The sequence below is a fragment of the Peromyscus leucopus genome, chromosome 1 (assembly GCF_004664715.2).
Source record: "Peromyscus leucopus breed LL Stock chromosome 1, UCI_PerLeu_2.1, whole genome shotgun sequence".
In the NCBI taxonomy this organism is placed as follows: domain Eukaryota; kingdom Metazoa; phylum Chordata; class Mammalia; order Rodentia; family Cricetidae; genus Peromyscus; species Peromyscus leucopus.
Genome location: NC_051063.1, coordinates 161,621,859 through 161,642,874, shown reverse-complemented (window position 1 = coordinate 161,642,874; position 21,016 = coordinate 161,621,859). Strand labels below are relative to the sequence as shown.

The following is a 21,016-nucleotide window of genomic DNA, read 5'->3' as shown; positions in this document are numbered from 1 at the left end:
AGAAGACTGTTCATCTCCACAAAGGTGGCAGCCAGGATGCAGAGAAAGAAGTTAGCAGCAAAATCTCTTCTACCATGTTCCAATAGCACCACCTGCTGGAGACAAGCCTTTAATACCTGAACCCTTAAATCCAAACCATAGGACCAAGACATCTCCAGCAGTGGCTGGCCTCCTCTGAACCTCCAATATCTGCTTACCTCATTCAAGTCATGCCTGTGTGTGCACACGATAGAGACTGAACCCCCAAGCCTTGAGCATGCTCTGCCACTGAGCTACATCTGAGACCCTGCTACCTATCACCTTTTTTTTTTTTTCTTTTTTTTTTGGAGACAGGTTTCCACTGTGTAGCCAGACAAACCTGGAATTTGCTTCTCTGCTCAGGCTAGCTTCAAGTAAGTTCTGGTACCATTTACATTTCATTGGGTGTGGGGGGGAGGGGGGGAGGGCAGGTGCATGCCAGCACATGGAGAGGTCAGAGGACAACTCTGGGTTCGGTTCATTCCTTCCACCTTTATATGGGTTCCATGGATTGAATTCGGGTGACCAGGCTTGTGTGCCAAGTGTTCTTATTCAGTGGCCCACAATGAACAAGGAGGAAAGTAGAGCTATCTGTCACTCAATTCACACCGCAGACTCTGGACCGCCAGGACATGCGTGGATGTCTAAGGTGACAGTCAAGATGCCCAGCTAAAACTGTCTTCGGAGGGCTTTAAGAGATGGCTGAGCAGTCAAGAGCACTTGCTGTTCTTGCAGAGGCCTGAGTTCTGTTCTCAGCACCCCATCTGGGTGGCTCACAACCAACCACCTGTAACTGCATTCCTGTAACTGCCTGATGCCCTCTCTCCTGGCCTCCATCAGCACCAGCACCCACATGTACTCACAAAGACACAAACATACATTTTTTAAAAGAAGTTGGATCTGGTGAAATGGTTCCGTGAATAAAGGTACTTGCATCTAGCCTCACAACCTGAGTTCAATCCCCAGAACTGACACACCGAAAGTCGAGAACTCCCAGAAGCTGTCCTCTGTCCGACACACATGCGTACACACCCACACACTAAATAAATGGATACATATAATTTAAAAAGTTCATTCCTGGGTTTTGACACCAAAACAATAAGCAGACAAAAACCTAGCCAGTGAGCAGAAAGTTTTTCCATGTCTCCAAGGTGAGGAGTGGAAGGTGAGGTGAAGATGGACACCAAGTTGCCCTCCTTGACTGATCCCTGTCCCACAGAACAACCCTCCACTGCAGACCTGCTCACCACTGAGTCAAGCGCCAACCAGGGCACAGCAGGGTCACCCACCGCTGACAGATAAAGCCCCACCTCAGGAAACTAAGAGGCTGAGCCCATGCCTCCTCTACGGCATCTTTATTCTAGCTGGGATGTGAATATGGGTCAGGACGATCAGATGTATCAAAGCACTTCAGCCCGATTCTACAGGGAGGGCGCATAGTGGGTGGACGGCATCCCACGGCAATTCTCCCCAAAGCCTTGTAGTCCGAGCCCACGGCCGGAGGAGCGCTGTGGGCAGGGAGGGACAGGACCATGCAGCGCACAGGATGGAGAGGGACAAGGACCAGTCGAGAGGGCTGCGGCTGAGTTTATTCTATTTTGACGTCCCGCTGCTGCTTGATGAAGCTGATGAGGCCGTTAGTGGAGGAATCGTGGGAGGTCACGGCGGAGCTGCCCTCCAGCTCGGGCTCGATCTTCTTGGCCAGCTGCTTCCCCAGCTCCACTCTGCCAGGGAGGGGTGGAAGAGGAGAGTGAGCCAGGTTCCAGAGCCAGCAGGAAGGCACAACAGACCTTCCTCAGCAACTCACCCCCATTGGTCGAAGCTGTTGATGTCCCAGATGATGCCCTGAACGAAGATCTTGTGTTCATACATGGCTGTAGAGGAAGGAGCAGATGGTATCCATCAGGCAGGCTGGCCGGCCTTCCTCCCTTTCCCTTCCATCCAACTGATCCCAAGCCTGGCAGTCCCTCCCTCTTCCCCACTCACCAATCAAGGCTCCCAGAATGAATGGTGTGAGCTTGGTGAACACAATAGAGTTGGTTGGGCGATTTCCTTCGAAGACCTACAGGAAACAAGAAATGTCCTCAATGAGGTGCAGAGTGAGAGAATTCCAGAGCACTCAGTCCTAAATGGGGTGTCTCTACACACCCATCCCCAAGGCTCAGGGATCTACATAGAAGAGGAGTTGGGAAGACTCTAAGAGCCAAGGTGGTGGATGACTTCAGGGAAACAGTATCTTCCAGACACAACAGGGCTGATGCACTTAGAAACTCACAGACTAAGCTGGGTGTTGGTGGCACAAACCTTTAATCCCAGGACTCGGGAGGCAGAGGCAGGCGGATCTCTGTGAGTTCGAGGACAACCTGGTCCCTGGTATACAGATTGAGTTCCAAGACAGCTAGAACTACAGAGAGAAGCCCTGTCTCAAAAAAAAAAAAAAAAGAAAAGAAAAGAAAAAAAAAAAGCAACTCACATAGACTGTGACAACAGGATGCACAAGTCCGAATCTGATAAAATCCTATGGCAGAGGAGCAGACACTGAGTCCCACCTCTAATCAAAAAGGTATTTGCAAATAACAGCTGCTGGGACAGGGAAAAAGCAATTCTCTTCAACAGAGCGACACCAGGTCTATCAACCACATTCCAGGGCAGGAGTACGCCAACGAACAGCTGGCCAATGCAAAACAGGCGCCATGGCTTCCTGTTCGTTTGCTTCTTATGCTGTATTTTTGGCCTCTCTCTCTCTCTCTCTTTCGGTTTTTCTTTTCTTTCTTTCTTTTTTTTTTTTTTGGTTTTCCGAGACAGGGTTTCTCTATGTAGCTTTGCGCTTTTCCTGGAACTCACTCGGTAGCCCAGGCTGGCCTGGAACTCACAGAGATCCGCCTGGCTCTGCCTCCCGATTCCTGAGTGCTGGGATTAAAAGCATGCACCACCACCACCCGGCTTTTTTCTTTCTTTTAAGCGCATGTGTTTAATCCCAGAACTCGGGAGGCAAAGGCAGGCAGATCTCTGAGTTCGAGGCCAGCCTGGTCTACAAAGTGATTTCCAGGACAGCAAGAACTAAACAGAGAAACTTGTCTTAAAAAAACAGAGAGAGAGAGAGAGAGAATGAAGTTGAGTGGGTAGATGAATCTGGGAGTTGTGGGAAGAGAAAGAATATTGCCAATATACATTGTGTCCAGGGGTAGGGGGGTAGGGGAAGCTTTTGGAGAGGAAAGACACGCTCCCCAGAGGCTGGGACACTTAAATACAGACCCTCCTACTGTGTGGGACAAGCAAGTCTTCCATGACCCCGTCAGGGTCATCCCTCTAGCTCCTACACGTCACCTTAAAGCTGAAATTCACGAGCAAGGCTGACCTTGTGTGGCAGGAGCTTCTCCAGGTCCTCCGGGCTCTTTCCTGCAGCCTGGAGCTCCTTCTTAGCCTCTTCAGGTAACTTCCCCTTCATCAGGGCCTCAGTCTGGGCCAAGAAGTTGGCCAGGAGGATCTGGCGAGAGACATGCGGTTACAGCAGCAGGCAGCGCCAGAGCCTGCCCGGTACTTCCCAGGTGGGTGAGGAAGGACGGCACAGGAACACAGGTAACAGCACAACTATTCATGTTTCTTCACTGGGGACGGAACCCAGGTGCCCTCTGCTGAGCTGCAGCTCTTGAGAACGGAGACAGGTTTTCACAGTTACTCAGCGGTCCTGACCTGGCAGATCTTCCTGCCTTGTCTGGGCTTCCTGAATAGCTGTGATCACCAGGTGTGTACGTACCACCCTGCCAAGCTTCCTAACAGGATGTTCAGTACTTGGCAAAGTGTCATGCTAATGACTGTCTATTAAGACTTTCAGAGAGCCAGGCGGTGGTGGCGCATACCTTTAATCCCAGCACTTGGGAGGCAGAGGCAGATGGATCTCTGGGAGTTCGAGGCCAGCCTGGTCTACAGAGCAAGATCCAGGACAGGCAGGGCTACACAGAGAAACCCTGTCTAGAAAAACCAGAAATAACAATAATAATAATAGTACAACAACAACAACAACAAAAGGAGGGTGAGGCACCAACACCCCCTTGTCTAGTTGTATTACGTCAACAGTGCTGTATCACAGAGTACAGCCCGGGATGTGGTGACACACGCCTCTAATCCCTACACTCAGGAGTCAGGAGACCGAGGAAAGAGGATTACCAAATTTAAGGCCAGCTTGGGTTGCACTGTGTGACCCTCTTGCAAAATGATAAACAAAAGGACACTCAGCTGCCAGTAAGGACCAGACTGCTGGTCCTCCCACAGGGAGGTAGATTCTGCCAGATGCCTGAATGAACAAGTATTCCCCTGGGAGTCTGGCTGTATCCTAGGCTTTACCGTCAACTTGACATAGCCTAAAGTCATCTGGGACCGAGTTTCTATTGAGAGACTGCCCAGGTCAGATTGGCCTATGGGAGATTGTCATTGTTAAATGATGCAGGAAGGCCCAGCTCACTGTGGGCAGCACCATCTCTAGGCAGGTGGCCATGGATTATATAAGAAAACTAGCTAAGCATGAACCCGAGAACAAGTCAGCAAACAGCATGCATCCATGGTTTCTTGTTGAAGAATATTATTTTAACTAGGCAAAGATGTGTTACATCTGTTTATGCTGCAGAATATTGCTTTACCTGGGTAAAGGTGTGATACATTTGTTTATGCTGCATTTGTTTAACATGTAAGGATGTATTACACTTGTTTGTGCTGCATTTAATTATGTAAAGATGTGTTGCTGTTTGACCTTGCCTGCCTAGGGCACCTGATTGGTCTAATAAAGAGCTGAACGGCCAATAGTTATGCAAGAGAAAGGATAGATGGGGCTGGCAGGCAGAGAGAATAAACAGAAGGAGAAATCTAGAGAGAGAAGGAGGAGAGAACGAGGGAATGCCTGGGGCAAGAAGCCAGGCAGACACCAGACAGACAGACAGAGAGAAGCAGGGACAGTAAGATATACCCAAGTAAGAAAGGTAATCAGCCCCAAAGCAAAAGGTAGATAAAGAGAAACAGATTACACAGAAATGTGCCTAAGCTAGACAGAGCCTTCAAAACTAAGTCTCTGTGTCATGATTTGGGAGCTGGTTGGTGGCCCAAAAGAAAAAGCCTGGGATAGTTTCTGCCTCGAGCTCTTGCCCCGGCTTCCTTCAATCATGGACTGTGACCTGTAAGCTGAAATAAGTGTTTCTCCCTCCAGGCTTGCTCTTGCTAAGAGCTCTTGTCACAGCAGCAGAGACAGAACTAATACAGGCTAACACCTTTTTTTGTTTTGTTTTGTTTTTGTCTTTCAAGACAGGGTTTCTCTGTGTAGTTTTGATGCCTATCCTGGATCTCGCTCTGTAGACCAGGCTGGCCTTGAACTCAGAGATTCGTCCGCCTCTGCCTCCAGAGTGCTAGGGTTAAAGGCGTGTGCCACCACCGCCCGGCCAGGCTAACACACCTTTTATGAGGTAGGAACCCAACTCTGAGGGCCACCGGGCTTGTGATCCTGGGAACTGAGATAACAGACGTGTTGTGTCTCAAGGCAGTAAATGTATAGTCATTTGCTGTGGCAGTAAGAGAAACGAAGCTAACTGCTGAGCAGGGCAGAGCTGCAGGAAGGTCCACACAGCCCTCTTACCTTGTGATGCAGACCTTTCCGTATGGGGTGCTGGGTCTGGACAGGGATGAGGAAATCACAGGGTATCATCTTGGTGCCTGTGGAGTGCACAGTGGTCATCCATACAACCCAGGCCCAAGAGAGGTACCAAACAGCCTACAGAAGGCACTGCCCTAAGAAGGAGGTCCCAGCTGTCCCAACCTCATCCTGTCAGGCACCACACCCCCCAGGACAGATGGGCCTTACCTTGGTGAATAAGCTGATAGAATGCATGTTGGCCATTGGTCCCTGGCTCTCCCCACACAATGGGGCCTGTCTGATGGTCCACCCGGGTACCAGACTTGGTGATGTACTTCCCATTGGACTCCATGTCGCCCTGGAATGAGGACAGAAACTCAACCCTTTACCTATAAGATTTCCTTTTTAAGAACTGTGCCCAGATCCTTCTGGGGTGCCTCAGCTTCATGTGGGGAGCCTATAAATGTGGGTCCTCAGGCTCCTGAGCTTTCTGGCTTAGACTACCATGATCAGGAGAATATGATCTGGAGGCAGGAAGAGGATCTCTTTAAAAACAAACTTTGTTCTTCCTATAGGTGGCCTGAGGTAACCCAGGAAAACAGCCCACTGCTCTCTTGATCCAGAAAAACCTTTCAAAATCATGCAAATTGAAAGGTTCAAATCTTGTTCACTTTAAGAATAATGATGAAGGGACTTGGGAGATGGTTTAGTAGTTCCTTAGAGTGCTTCCTGCTCTTCCAGAGGACTCAATTTCAATTCCCAGCACCCACATCAGGTAGCTCACAACTACCTGTAACTCTAGCTGCAAGGGATCCCATCAAACCTCTTCTGGCCTCCATGGGCACCTTGCATACATATCACTTATATATACAAATGCACATTAAAAGAAAAGGGGAGAGAGGAGACTATGAGTAGGTAGGTGTGCTCAGACCAAACAATAGGCTGGGGCACAGGGTCAGAGGCTCATAAGAGTGCTGATTTTTGCTGCATGTGCTTACAAATGCAGAGAGGTTAGCTGTAAATTCTCTAGTCATTTAACATATCCAAGTGAACAACGTGCCCAAGATGGGCCACAGTATAGGTCCCAGGGAGTCCCAGCTCACACCATCACCCAGAATAGCAACAAATGAGAGCCAAAGAGGAAGGCACATGCCCACAACCTATCCAGGATGAGTCTGGTGAGGGCACCTCTCACAGTGGTGAAATTCAGCTGGTAACACGGACAGAATAGGGCTTGGTTACCAAGATGTGCCATAAACCCAGGAGCAAATATATGCGATATCCATACCCAAGGGTAAGGGGAGACACTGGAATCTGCCACTAGACATTTCCAAGCACAGCCTGGGAGTTGGTACCTGCTGGAAGTAGGCAGCAAAACGGTGCATGTACTGGTCATAGGGCAGCAAGGCATGGGTCTCGCACTCGAAGCAGTTGATATACCAGATCCCCAGGAGAGCCAGCAGGACGGGGGCATTCTTATCCAGGGGTGTCTTGCGGAAGTGCTGGTCCTGAAACCAGGTGGGTGGGGGGCTGAGCAGCTGTCAGGGAGAGGAAGGAGGGAACAGGACCCATACATGTCCCAGGCCACTCAGCACTCACCATCCAGTGAGCCCCGGAGAGCAGCTGTTCGAAGTGGTCAAAACCTGTGCCATGAAAGTAGCATCAAAAGAAGTCTCACACACACACACACACACACACACACACACACACACACACACACACACACACACACCGTGTCTTCCTGGCAGTTGGGTCACAGTTTTTTTGGATGTGGAGCCCTAAGACAGGACCTGGGATAAGGAGGGGCTTGCAGGAAGTTTTGTTCTTCAAAGGTGGCCCTGAGCATAAAACCTACCCTTGGTTCTTTCTCCCAGAACTAAAAGAATAAATGTTTCTAGGTAGGAGGAGAGAGGCTGGAAGCCTGTGGGACAAGCAAGGCATTCAGGGATGCAACCTCAACTTCACACTGCGATACTGCCTCCTGCAGGCGACTCACCCACATGCAGAGCGATGGAAAGTCCAATGGCTGACCACAGCGAGTAGCGGCCACCTACCCACTAGGAAAGAAGGAAAAGGCATTGAAGGAGGGCAGGCACACCCTAACCCCCCTCCCTCCTGCCACACCTGTGCCCAGAAGGCCACTCGTCCACAGGAACAGCTTGGAGGGTCTGACCCAACCCAACTCTGCCCGGTGAACCAGCAGCGACCCTCCATGCTGGCCAGCAAGGCAGACACAGCCAATCAACTGAAGATGGCTGGCCTCATACCTCTGTCAGCTCCCGTCTCCTCAGCACTGATGGACAGTCTCACACCTGTGCCAGCCTTTACCTTCTCAGCCTTGGCAGAACCAGGACCTGTGCCAGTCCCTACGTTCTCAGTGCTGACTAAAGGGCTCCCAATCTGTGCTAAACCTGCTTCCTCAGATGTTGACATACACAGACCCTCATACCCATCCCCAACCCAATCCCCTCAGACACGACTTGAGAGCCTCATACCTGGGCCTACCTTACTGCCTCAGACACACTGATAGACTTAGTGTCTCATATCTGGGCCATGCCCTCATCTCCTCAGATACTGGCAGTCCAAATGCTCATACCTGTGCTGAACTTACCTGTTCAGACGCAGGCCCTATCACCTCAGCCACTGACAGACCCAGAGCCTCATACCTGTGCCTACCCTGTCTCCTCAGCCACTGACAGACCCAGAGCCTCATACCTGTGCCTACCCTGTCTCCTCAGAAATTGGTAGACCAGAACCTCATACCTTCGCCTACCCTGTCTCCTCAGAAATTGGTAGACCAGAACCTCATACCTGCACCTACCCTGTCTCCTCAGAAATTGATAGACCAGAACCTCATACCTGCACCTACCCTGTCTCCTCAGAAATTGGTAGACCAGAACCTCATACCTGCACCTACCCTGTCTCCTCAGAAATTGGTAGACCAGAACCTCATACCTGCGCCTACCCTGTCTCCTCAGAAATTGGTAGACCAGAACCTCATACCTGTGCCTACCCTGTCTCCTCAGAAATTGGTAGACCAGAACCTCATACCTGCACCTACCCTGTCTCCTCAGAAATTGGTAGACCAGAACCTCATACCTGCACCTACCCTGTCTCCTCAGAAATTGGTAGACCAGAACCTCATACCTGCACCTACCCTGTCTCCTCAGAAATTGGTAGACCAGAACCTCATACCTGCACCTACCCTGTCTCCTCAGAAATTGGTAGACCAGAATCTCATACCTGCACCTACCCTGTCTCCTCAGAAATTGGTAGACCGGAGCCTCATACCTGTGCCTACCCTGTCTCCTCAGCCACTGACAGACCCAGAGCCTCATACCTGTGCCTACCCTGTCTCCTCAGAAATTGGTAGACCCAGAACCTCATACCTGCACCTACCCTGGCTTCTCAGGCACTGGCAGACCCAGAGCCTCATACCTGTGCCTACCCTGTCTCCTCAGAAATTGGTAGACCCAGAACCTCATACCTGCGCCTACTCTGCCTTCTCAGGCACTGACAGACCGATAGCCTCATACCTGTGCCTACCTTGTCTCCTCAGAAATTGGTAGACCAGAGCCTCATTCCTTATCTACCCTGCCTCCGTGATCAAGGACAGACCCACTAATTTATACCTATATGTACCAGTCTTCTTTGTTACTGACAGACCCAGAGCCTCGTTCTCACACTTACCCTGTCTCTTTGGTCACCAACAGACCCAAAACCTCACACCTGTACTTCCATCTCCTCAGATACTGACAGACCAGGGCTCATACCTCTGCATGCCGTCTCCTCATATGTTGACGGATCCAGAATCTCGGCCTGTACCTACCATGTCTTCTTGGTCGCTGACACACCCCGAGCCTTGGTCCTACCTGTACCTTGGTCCCACAGCGACTAACCCTGTCTCCTCACACAATGACAGACTCGGAGCCTCAGACCTGCACCCATTCTGTCTCTTCAGGAATCAACAGATCCATAGCTTTGTAACTATGCTTACCCTGCCTCCTCAGACACAGAAAAGCACAGAGCCTCTTCAAACATGTAAAGACCCAGAGGTGCTGAGACCAGTTATAAACAGAGCCTGGGTCTGAGGCAGCAGCACCTGGCATCCAGAGAGGCATTCCAGAGTGGCGCATACAAGTCCTGTAGCGGAAGTAGTCTTTTACAGGAGAATTAAAACTCGCAGGAAGTGATAGGAGCAACTTCCTTCCTCAAGTCTCTCAGGCTGACACAGGACTAGAAGCTCACCAGCTGCAAAGGAGAGGTGCTACCACACCTATATTAGATGTCTTGTGGTGTCTGGATGGAAGTGTTTTCTGGAAGTCTGGGGAGACAGGCTGGGAGGAAGCACAGCACGATCCGCAAGTTGGAGGAGGAAGGGGAGAGGAACAAACCTTTGTGGAGCTCTCAAAACTGCGGTCTGAGACCGAGGCACAAACGACAGAGGAAACCCCCAAGGGACCTGAGGTTATCCTGAAATGCCGACACCCTGGACTGGGGGTAGAGGAGGCCGACACAGGAGGTTCACACAGGTCCAAAGACCGAGAAATACAGCCAAGGTCCCTCTGGCTAAGACATAATGATTCATCTGGAAGGATCCAGGTTTAGGAAGAGCTTGGCAACCATCTCACAGGACCCCTCGGGAGAGACATGGACCCTCAGGTCTTGCCTAGTGGACTCAAGGTTTTGAACCTGACTGGGCAGTCATCAGCCCTCACACTGACAAGGTTAGCTTCTGACCTTAGCTGAGAGGAACCAGGCCAGATTTCACTTCCCAGGGAGCCTGGCAATGCCAAACAGGGTCTGACCCAGGCCTCCGAGCCCTCATAATCATACCGTTGGTATCTCTAGGGCAACACAGACCACACAACAGTGAGAAAGTGAGGCCTAAGACCACACACTTGGGCCTGGCTACAGATCCCCAGGCCCCGGCAACAGCCCCAAGTGTGGCCTGACTGAGGACAGGTAGCACAGCTGGCTTAGTGCACCCCACCTCCTCTCTCTGGCCCCCACACATTCCTGTCACTCTTTGGTGTTTCCCTCCCTCCCTCCCTCCCTCCCTCCCTCCCTCCCTCCCTCCCGGACAGACCCCAGGCATATCTATCTCTGGTTTCAAAGCCCTTGCTTAGAGGACCCTATCGACCTACATTTAAATTAGGGCTTGCAGATAGCCTAGAAGACCCACTGCACTTGTCTATTTTATGAGCCAGTGCTGTGTGTCTAATTTGAGAGGTCACTCCAACCCACATGAGCTAGCCAGGGCACCTCCACAAAGACTCAGGGATACCCTACCTTTAACTGAATCCTGTGTACAACTCAACCCTACCTACCCACATTCTTAAGCCCCTCAAAACAACACCCAGCAGAACAGCTCTGACTCAGGCCATGCCAGGCCAACCTGCCCACCTGTGCTCGATGACAGCTCCTTAGGCTGCACTTAGTGGGACAAATTTCCTCCCTTTTTTATAAAAATGTAGTGTGTGTGTGTATGTGTGTGTGTGTGTGTGTGTGTGTGTGTGTGTGTGTGTGTGTGTATCCGTGGCTACCAGAACTCATTACAGATGGTTGTGAGCCACCATGTGGCTGCTGGGAATTGAACTCAGGACCTCTAGAAACGCAGCCAGTGCTCTTAACCTCTTGAGCCATCTCTCCAGGCCCTAATTTCCTTCCTTTTAGTTTGACCTTGGCTCTCCTGATCTCACCTCCCAAGCTGGGTTTACCTACCTGTGCTGGACCCTTGGGTCTTCAAAGTACACCTGGTCAGTTCCACCTGCAAGTACTTGACCCTGCCTCCTAAGCATATCTGGTCGGTCACCTCTACCTGAGTCTGGCCCCAGCTTCTCAAACCTGGATGGCCTCTACAAAAGCCTGGACCATGCTTCTTCTGGCTTCTCCACCAAGACGCAGGTATAACTCCTACCTCTGACTGAATCCAGCTTTGGAAAGGGCCAGCTCTACCTACCAGTGTTCAACTCCTCAGGCCTCGGTCTATATCTGGCAGATCAACTGTCTGCCTCTGACTCTGGCCCTCCAGAATCACAACTGATAAATAAGCCAGGGCCACCTACCTGCATTCACCTTTAATTCTCACACTTCCAAAACTGTATCTGACAGGCCAGGCGTGGTGGCGCACGCCTTTGATCCCAGCACTCAGGAGGCAGAGGCAGGCGGATCTCTGAGTTCGAGGCCAGCCTGGTGTAGCTCTGTCTATTGGTACAGTATGCACCCTGGCTTCCGACTCTCCTTGGTGAGTCACTGCAATCTATCAGGATGTTGACCATGGCTCTTCAGACCACACCTGGAAGGCCAGCAAAACATCTCGGCTCATTGGACCACACACCAGATGGGCTAGCTCCACTTACCTATATGAGATTCTGGGTTTTTCAGACCACGCCTGACTGGCCAGTTCTGATCCTGATTCCTTGCCCCACATCTGTCTGTGTTCCTGATACTGAATCCCCATATAATTCCTAATGACTCAAGTCCACTGACCCGACCCTGACCCTCACACTCCTAACAGGCCAGCTCTACCTACCTGACCTAATGCACTTTCTTTCCCGGCTCTGACTATGACTTCTTAGGTCTCAGTGGCATGCCGGTTTTGTGACCCCAGGCCCTCACAGACCGTCCCTGGCAAACCCTGTCTACCCACATGCTAATGTCACTCTCGCCAGATTGGCAGTCCTGAAGATTCAACCCCGTGCCAGGAAAGGACTCCACAGGCCTTACCCAAGAACCTGACCTCCACATCCCTGTGCCTGGTCACACTCAACCTTACCGAGTGAAGTTTCACATACTCCCGGTAACCCAGAGACACCCACGCACGCACACCACACCCCCTTAGTTTCCCACAGACATGTGCTCCATCCATCTTGTCTTACTTCATTTCTTCAGACCGCACTCAAACATCCAATTCTTCTTTGCTTCTGAGGCCTCCCTCACCTGGCAGACTGCCTCTGCCTGCTTTGCTCGACGGGACTGACCCAAGGAAGGATCTAATGACGAACTGTGGTGTCTCACCTCAACCCCACCTCTGCTGGTTCCGCAGATCAAATCACTCGATAAACTCCCAGTGCGCTCGGCCAAGGCTGGCAGACTTGGGATCCCAGCCTGGGCCTGACCTCAGCAGCCTCTTCTGTACCTTACCTGGGAGACCAGGGCATACAAACCTGACCCTTAGCAACTTCCTCTGCCAGTCTTACCGCACACACCTGTAAGGGCCTGGCTTCCACGCCTTCTGGGTGGATTAGGAGACGCTAGACCACCTACCTTTGCGCTGCCAAAACTGTTCCAATGTCACCGAATCACATGGTCAGGCCTGGTTTCAATCAAGACCCAGTTCCACCTGCCCTTGCCTTCCTCCCATTTCCGGTGATGCCGGGGGCTGAACCAAGGGCCTGGACCCTGCCAAGGAGTTCTATCTCCCACCCTGCGCCTTTAGTTTCAATGTCCAGACTAGCCCAAGCCAGTTCTACCTACATGTGCCTAGCCTGGCTCCCCTGGCTCCAGAGGAAAACCAGTCACACATTCTTGTCTGATTCCAGCTCCTGAGACCGCAGCCATGAGCCCCCATCTCACAGACTCCACCCCACACCTGAATCAATGCTACCTGCCAATCTCAGAGTCTTCTGCTGCCAGTGTTAGACTCGGGCCTTAGGTAGCACATTCTCTCAAAGAACCTTTACCTTTCTTGAGTCTCTCAAACTGCACCCTAAAGACACAGGTCCTCTGCTGTGGAATATTCCTTTATACTGTGTGAATATGTCATTGTGACTGGTTTAATAAAGAAGCTGACGGGCCAGTAGCTGGGCAGGAAGAGAGTGGACAGGAGAGCCAGACCAGGAAAACGGTGGCAGGAAGAAGGGCAGAGTCGGAGGAGTTGCCAGCCAGATGCAGAACAAGTCAGACACACAAAATGGGACAGAGGTAAAAGCCACAAGCCTCGGGGCAGCACACAGATTAACAGAAAGATTAAGTCGTAAGAGCTAGTTAGTAATAAGTCTGAGCTATGGGCCGAGCATTTATAATTAGTATTGAGTTGGTTATTTGGGAAGTGGCTGCTGGGATGGGAAAACTTCCACCTGTATTTGACCTGCCCCAGGCCTCACCTCTTATAATTCGTCTATTCCTGCTCTTCTCACAACACCACCCTACACACCCAATGACAGAGCAGCCTGTGATGCCTCGGAAGGGCTGGCCAAGATGCTGAGAACCTGGGTTCACCTCATCTTTCAATCAGCTAACTACTATCCAATCCTCACTTTTCAGAAGCTACCAGACACTCTAATATGTGCACATCTGGGTCCTCTTCCTACACAGCTGGACAAGGTCACATGACCTTGACTTCAGACCTCAATTATCAGAACTATTCTTTTTTGGTTGTTTAAAAACAAGGTCTCACTACATAGCTCAGGCTGGCCGTGAACTTGTGATCCTCCTATCTCAGCCCCCTGGGATTACAGAGATGTGCCACCATACCTAGCTGATATCATAGCTGCACTTATATCTTTCTTTGTCCTGGCATGTCCTCTAATAGCACCTGTACCTGTCCTTACTCCCTTTCAGACCTGATTCCAGCTCCTGAGACCTGTGCCATGACAACAGACACAGCTTATGGACTCCATCAGACATACCTGAGGAGAGATGGCTTGCAAATGTCAAGTCTCAGATGTCAAAATTAGTTCTCTGATGTTGGACTCAAGCTGGGACCCGGAGAGACTCTACAGCTCACTCGCTTACCTCTGCCGGGTCCAGACGCCGGACACGCTAGGCAGTGTCACACCAGCCCCCAGCTGAGTCTCATCGCTCACCCGTACCCTGTACTGGACCCGACCTGAGGACTGGCCTTGCCGGCAGTGCCGCACCCTGACCTGCTGGCTCGTTATCTCACCTGGGAGACTAATCCGGAGTCTTCACGCATCCCTGCTCCTCAGACATCATCTCCATTCCGCAGCATCCACCCACATCCCTCCTCCTCATGCTGTTGGGGTGGCGTGTATGCCTGGCCTGACCCACGAGGTCTCCACTGCCGTCACTGCCAGCCCTGGACCCTGACCCCTGCGCCTAACTGCCACTCTTCGCCCTTGCCTGCAAGACTCCACCTTCCATCACAGTCTATCAATTTCTGTACACTCCAGTTACGAGCGCCCCACTGGGGTGGCTCCATGGCAAACAGGGGGCACCCACTCCTCCCTGAGACCGTCTGCTCAGGTGCTGAAGCCTAAGGAGGAAGGGGCAGGCCCTCCTCTTTTATCAGGCAGGCAACATTCGTTAGAGGCCACAGTTTCCCAACGGGGTTCCTCATCTGAACCACAGGATGTGTGCCAAGGACGGTGTTTAACTGGTCCCATCTAGACAGGCATTAACTCATACACAGTGGATGGCTTGGGACATGGAGCGTCATTCTCCTCGAGAGATGAGTAAAAAAAAAGCCCTTAGCTCAACTGTGGTTGCACATGCCTGTAATCTAAGCACTTGGGAGGTCAAAGCTAGAGGATCAAAAATTCAAGGCCAGCCTGAGCTACATAGTGAGCTATGGGCTAGCCTGGGTTAAAAATAACTAATTGAAAAACTCCTGATTCAGCCAGGCAATGGTGGCACAGGCCTTTAATCCCAGCACTCGGGAGGCAGAGCCAGGCGGATCTCTGTGAGTTCGAGGCCAGCCTGGTCTACAGAGTGAGTTCCAGGAAAGGCGCAAAGCTACGCAGAGAAACCCAGTCTCGAAAAACAAAAAAAAAAAAAAAAAAAAGGAAAGCACTCCAGTGCAAAGGCTGGTGGGGAGACGCCCTGAGGGGTGACACCTTCTCAGATGTACCCAAGACATGTGTAGGAGAGCACCTCTGCCTGGCCCCGGCCAAGGCACCCCAGATCACACTCATCCACAGTAGTCCCGCACTCCACGCCTTCACAGCCCCTCCTCCCAGCATGGCTGTGCTCCAGCCCCAGTCAAGGCCAGTCCCTAGTCAGGGCTGCCTCCCGGTGAGTCCGCAGGACTGTCCATCTGTCCTAGCAGGAGGCCTGCATGCGGCTCTCCCATTTGAAGCGGGGGTTTGCTATGCAAGCTGCCCTGGCCTGGCGTGCCCAGACTCCAGGTCCACCGCCTGCTCCTGCCACCCGGGCCCAGCTGCCCCTGCAGTCTCCTGTGGGTCCTTTCCAGGACCTGCCTTGCCCTGCCCTTTGGCCTTTACCGACCATGGCTGCAGCCTGGAGAAAGGTCAGGCCTGAGAATAACTCACCTCAGCTAGTGGCGAGGGCAGGGATGGCTCTGGTTACCTCACAGTGGGTGCTGCTGGAAGGTACCCAGGGGAGCCGATTCTCCCGGTGAGCTGGGCGCTCTCCCACAGACAGAGCCTCCCTCAGGGCCTCTCTGCCTTCCCCAAGTGCGACAGACATGCAGCAAGTGCTCAGTAAATGCTGACCTGACCTCACAGGCCCCTCCTGCTGGCTCAACGGCCAGGACGCGGCTAAGGACATGCCAAGCACACAGCACAGGAAGTGCCTTACTTACATCCCAGAACTCGAACATGTTTTGAGGGTCGATCCCAAACTCCTTCACTTTGGTCTGCAAAGTACAAAGGGAACATCTGCTAGACAACAGGGGCTGTGGGAGGAGCGGCACTGCCAGACAGCCCTACCTCCTCCCTCCTCCTCACACCTCCTCCCAGCTCCTCCCACCTACTCCCACCTCCTCCCACCTCCTCCCTCCCCGTGTGGGGAAGGGTGGAGCAGGCTCAGGGCGGAGGGGGACACTCAGGATGCCAGCTCACCTCCAACCCACCAGGGACCCTGCACCTACAGCACCTCCTCCTGGTGTCTAAGAACCAGACACCACACAACCATCCCCCACACTCTGCCCTTAACATCTGGAACTCCAACCCAGAGGCTACTCTGCAGGCTAGGCAATGAGGCCTGGGCCACTACCCAGCCTTCCCCCTTTGAAGATGATGCCACCTGAGAGCTCCCGAAAGAGACCAGTCTTGTTCTCAGGTGTCTAGGCCCTCAGGCAGGCCAGGTGCTGATTAGCAGCCTTCAGACATCCGGCTGGCCCTGACCCTCTCGGCAGCATTAGAGGTAGAAGTGGGGAGGGGGGCAAAAGGTCAGCAGACGGGCCTGGGTACGGTTCGTGGTTCCCGGCTCTACCACCGACATGCACAGCCCCGCCACACGGCAGGGTTCAAGTTTACCTCTGACCTGCTGAGCCAGGCTGAGTGTCCCCTACCTCATACAGGCTCACGACCAAGCCAACTGTGGACAGGCAGACATGATCTGAGCTCACCTCAGTTACCACCTCACATAATCCTCAACCGGAACAAAAGGCCACATCTGGGGCGCCGGAGAGACGAGGCAGCAGCCAAGACCACACACTGCTCTAGCATAGACCCGAGTTTGGCTCCTCACAGACACCGGGCAGCTCATAACCAACTGTAACTCCTGTTCCAGGGGACCCAGAGGCCTCTTCTGGCCTTTGAAGGCATCCTTACCTCATGCACACACGTGCACACCCCATCTCTCTCTCTCTCTCTCTCTCTCTCTCTCTCTCTCTCTCTCTCTCTCTCTCTCTCACACACACACATACACACACACATAAAATGAATCATAAGTCATGCTGGGTGGCAGTGGCGCACGCCTTTAATCCTAGCACTTGGGAGGCAGAGCCAGACAGATCTCTGTGAGTTCGAGGCCAGCCTGGGCTAACAAGTGAGTTCCAGGAAAGGCGCAAAGCTACACAGAGAAACCCTGACTTGAAACCCGCCCCCCCCCCCAAAAAAAAGCCACACTAGGTGATGGAGCAAATGCCTTAATCCAGGAAACAGAAGTAGGTGGAGCTCTGTGAGTTTGAGGCCATCCAGGACAGTCAGGGCTATACAGTCAAGCCCTGTCAGAAAAGTTCCCACCCGGGGAAGATGGCTCATGGTGAAGGCAGTTGCCATGTAAGCCTGGAGATCTGAGTTGAATCCCAAGAACCCACATAAAGGAGGTAAGACACCCCACGAAGTTGTCCTCTGACCTCCACTGTAACATGTGTGCCCTCACATACATATCATGTACACACACACCAGCAAAACAGTAAAAAATTAATTAAAAAAAAAAATTACATCCAGGGCTGGGGAGATGGCTCACTGGTTAAGAGCACTTATTCTCATAGAGGACCCAGGTTCAATTCCCAGTAGGGTGGTTCACAATCACCCCTAACTTCAGTTCCAGAAACCTAATGCCTTTTCTGATCCCTGTGGGCCCCTGGCATGCATGTAGCGCAGTCATACATGGAAAACACTCATACACATTAAAAAAAAAAAAAAAAAAAACCAACACAAAACCACATTCATTTCCCAGGCCTTACAGCTTTGGTGAGAAGCAGGATCTACCCTGCACATCCCATATGGGGAGAGACGTGACGGGGTGCCGAGGCCAGGGGGTGCTCATGTGCATCACTCTGGCCCGGGCGATGTGGGGACATCATGATCTCACTGACCCCATGCCGTTCTCAGGGAGTCGTCTATGCCAGCGACCCAGCCATGACGCGGCCCTGGATCAGGGGACTGGGCTTTCCCACGAGGGCACGCAGGATGCCACGCTGGCACTTACCGTGTTTGTAGACAGGGCGACAAAGTGCTTGGCAACCGCAGATGGCTACAAGAGACAGAGGCACATTATACCAAACCCATCCCGGAGGGACGCCCAAGGGTGGGGATGCCCCATCACTGGAGAAAACCAGATTCTACACAGGATCAACTGTTCTCTGGCTTAGGCCCTGAGGCTGTTAGAGGAGCCCACAAAAGGTCACGGTCAAGAGGGCAAGAAGCTGGTGGCACATGAGTGTAATCCTAAGGGTCATGAGTTCAAGAGCTGCCTAGACTACATAGCTGAGACTCTGCCACTGACCAAGAAACAACAAAAAAGTTGTACAAGGACCACAGGCCAGCCTGTCCATCCACACTCAAAGGCACACATGGCCAAGGAGGAAAAGAACCCCCCCATACCCCGCAGTGTAAAATGGGTGTGGTCCCCGAGAGCAGAGCTGATCCAAGGTGCTGGAGACTTAAAGGATCCTCAGTCACAGCACTATTAAAAAAATGAATGAATTACTGAAAGGGCCCTTAGCCAGTTGAAGCAGGTTCTGCTGGTCCCCGGGGAGGGAGGGAAGGGGACACAGGACACGCCCCACAGCAGGAGACCCGCCCCGCTGTCCACTCACTTCCTTGGCTGTGTTAAGAAACCACTCCTTTGCCGTCTCTGCATTGGTGATGGTCTCCTGGGTGGTGAAGGTCTGCAACAGAATGTGACAGTGAGCCCAGCTCAGGGTCGGCCGCAGAGGCCACCCTGGTGACGCCTTAGCTCCTCAGCATGACCACAGGCATCCACAAACACACGTCATCATAACACTGAGTGTGATAATTCTAACAGTTCACATCCAAGGGGGAAGGACCCAAACTTCACCAGAACCTAATCCTGCAGGTCAGGCGTCTCCCAGGAGAGGGGCTGAGCATATTCTGAGCTCTCTCCAGTTCAGCCTAGGCTGGATTTCACAATTCAAGTGGAATTCTATTTTCCATTTTTTAAATTTTATTACATTTAGTGTGTGTGTGTGTGTGTGTGTGTGTGTGTGTGTAGGCATGACATGTGGTGGAACTGTGAGGACAACTTTTGGGAGTAATTCTCTCCTACCGTACAGGATCCCAAACCAAACTCAGGTCCTATCAGGCAAGCCCCTTTATCTGCTGAACCATCTTGCTGACCCCTCAGATGGATTTTTTATTATATTGTGTGTATTAGGGTACATAAGGCATCAACGGTAATAAGCAAACTGTTCAGGTCTCAGGCCAGGGCTCTGAAATCAGAAAGGTACAACGTGCCAGGCAGGGTGGTACACACCTGCATTCCCAGTGCTCAGGAGGCTGAGAGAGGAAGAGAGCCACACTCAACTATGAAAGACCCTGTCTTAAAACCCTGAGAGGGAAGGGTCGGAGGGGAAGGGGGAAGAAGGGGGTGCTGAAGAGAGACAGAGAAGAAGGTAATGGATCTACTAAGAAAGAAGTATCACCCAGCACTCAGGAGGCCGAGGCAGGCAGATCTCCATGAGTTCAAGGCCAGCCTGGTCTACAAAGCGAGTTCCAGGATAGCCAGGGCCACACAGAGAAACCCTGTCTTGAAAAACAAACAAACAAAAAGAATAAAGAAAGAAGAATCAGAGACATGTTAGGACAAGGACCAGTCTGTAATCTGCTTGAGCAGCTGAGGTAGGAGGATCTAAAGTTCAAGGTGGGCCTGGGCTACAGTGTGAATTCACGGCTAGCTGGGTATGTAGTTCCGTGGTAGAGCACTTGCCTAGCATGATTGAGACCCTTAGTTCAGTCAGCAGGAACGAACACACACACACACACACACACACACACACACACACACACACACACACACGGGGGGTGGGGGGGGCACAGATCACATGAAGTAAGTGGGTACAGCCTAGGACGAGGGTCCAGACTGAACCACCTCCTTCGCTGTCAGACATGGGAGCCATCTGAGGGTAGCTGTGTTAACTTGATCCACAAAGCACCATTCACTCAGACTCGACTGCCCAGGGCAATCCACCCGTCCTCCCCACCCCCAGCGCCATACCTTGGAGGCGATTATAAACAGGGAAGACTCGGGGGTCAGGTTGGCCAATGTTTTGGCAATGTGAGTTCCATCGATGTTAGAAACAAACCAGACGCGGGGACCTCCCGCAGAGTACGGCTTGAGAGCTTCGGTCACCATGAGGGGTCCCTGCAGGAGGAGAGGACACGGTTCTGAGGAGTGACCCCTCCTTCACCCTCTCCCGAGGTGAGCTGGGCTCTCCTTACCAGGTCGGAGCCTCCAATGCCGATGTTGATGATGTCCGTGATGGATTTGCCGGTGTACCCCTTCCAGTCGCCACTCCGGACCCGCTGGCACAGAACCAGATCACACAATTAACCCAACGTACATGGAGAGGCCACAGCTCAAAAACATCACCCCTTCTGGGTTATTCTTGCCTCAATGACAACTACTAGGCCCTCTCAGGAGCCTCTGGAGGCCACAGTGCCAGACCCCTGCACGTTCTGTGCCACACGCTGCCCTGGTCCACAGTCGCATGCTGTTTAAACAGATTCAGGGAGCCAACAGTGCTTTCTTGTCCCTGACTTCCAAATGTTTATTCAAGTGGCCTCCAAAACCCCGTTCTGAGGCGGGCTGGCTTCCTAACTCTGTGACAGGGAGAAAGGAGAAGGGAACTACTTGTTTATCTCATGGTGTAAATGTCTGCACAGGGCTGGAGAGCTCTCTCGGTGCTTGGGAGGGTGGGCTGTTCATGCAGAGGACCCACGTGCAGTTCCCAGCACCCACATGGTTAACTCACAGCCACCTGAA

At 52.1% G+C, this 21,016-nt stretch overlaps 1 protein-coding gene across 2 annotated transcripts in view; it reads right to left on the bottom strand.

Moving 5' to 3' along the window:
- Positions 1–1,076: 1,076 nt before the first annotated feature.
- Gpi (glucose-6-phosphate isomerase) overlaps positions 1,077–21,016 on the bottom strand; it is a 29,311-nt gene continuing 9,371 nt past the window's right edge. For both annotated transcript variants that reach the window (XM_028877794.2, XM_028877795.2), the window contains exons 5-18: positions 20,473–20,556; positions 20,249–20,395; positions 18,831–18,902; positions 18,221–18,265; positions 16,143–16,196; positions 7,632–7,692; positions 7,235–7,278; positions 6,991–7,143; positions 5,864–5,993; positions 5,639–5,715; positions 3,377–3,505; positions 2,005–2,080; positions 1,826–1,892; positions 1,077–1,742 (exon numbers count right to left, since the gene is read on the bottom strand). In XM_028877794.2, coding sequence (XP_028733627.1) covers positions 1,607–1,742; positions 1,826–1,892; positions 2,005–2,080; positions 3,377–3,505; positions 5,639–5,715; positions 5,864–5,993; positions 6,991–7,143; positions 7,235–7,278; positions 7,632–7,692; positions 16,143–16,196; positions 18,221–18,265; positions 18,831–18,902; positions 20,249–20,395; positions 20,473–20,556 — 1,275 coding nt within the window. In that variant the 3' untranslated portion in view covers positions 1,077–1,606. The remainder of the gene's footprint in view (positions 1,743–1,825; positions 1,893–2,004; positions 2,081–3,376; positions 3,506–5,638; positions 5,716–5,863; positions 5,994–6,990; positions 7,144–7,234; positions 7,279–7,631; positions 7,693–16,142; positions 16,197–18,220; positions 18,266–18,830; positions 18,903–20,248; positions 20,396–20,472; positions 20,557–21,016) is intronic.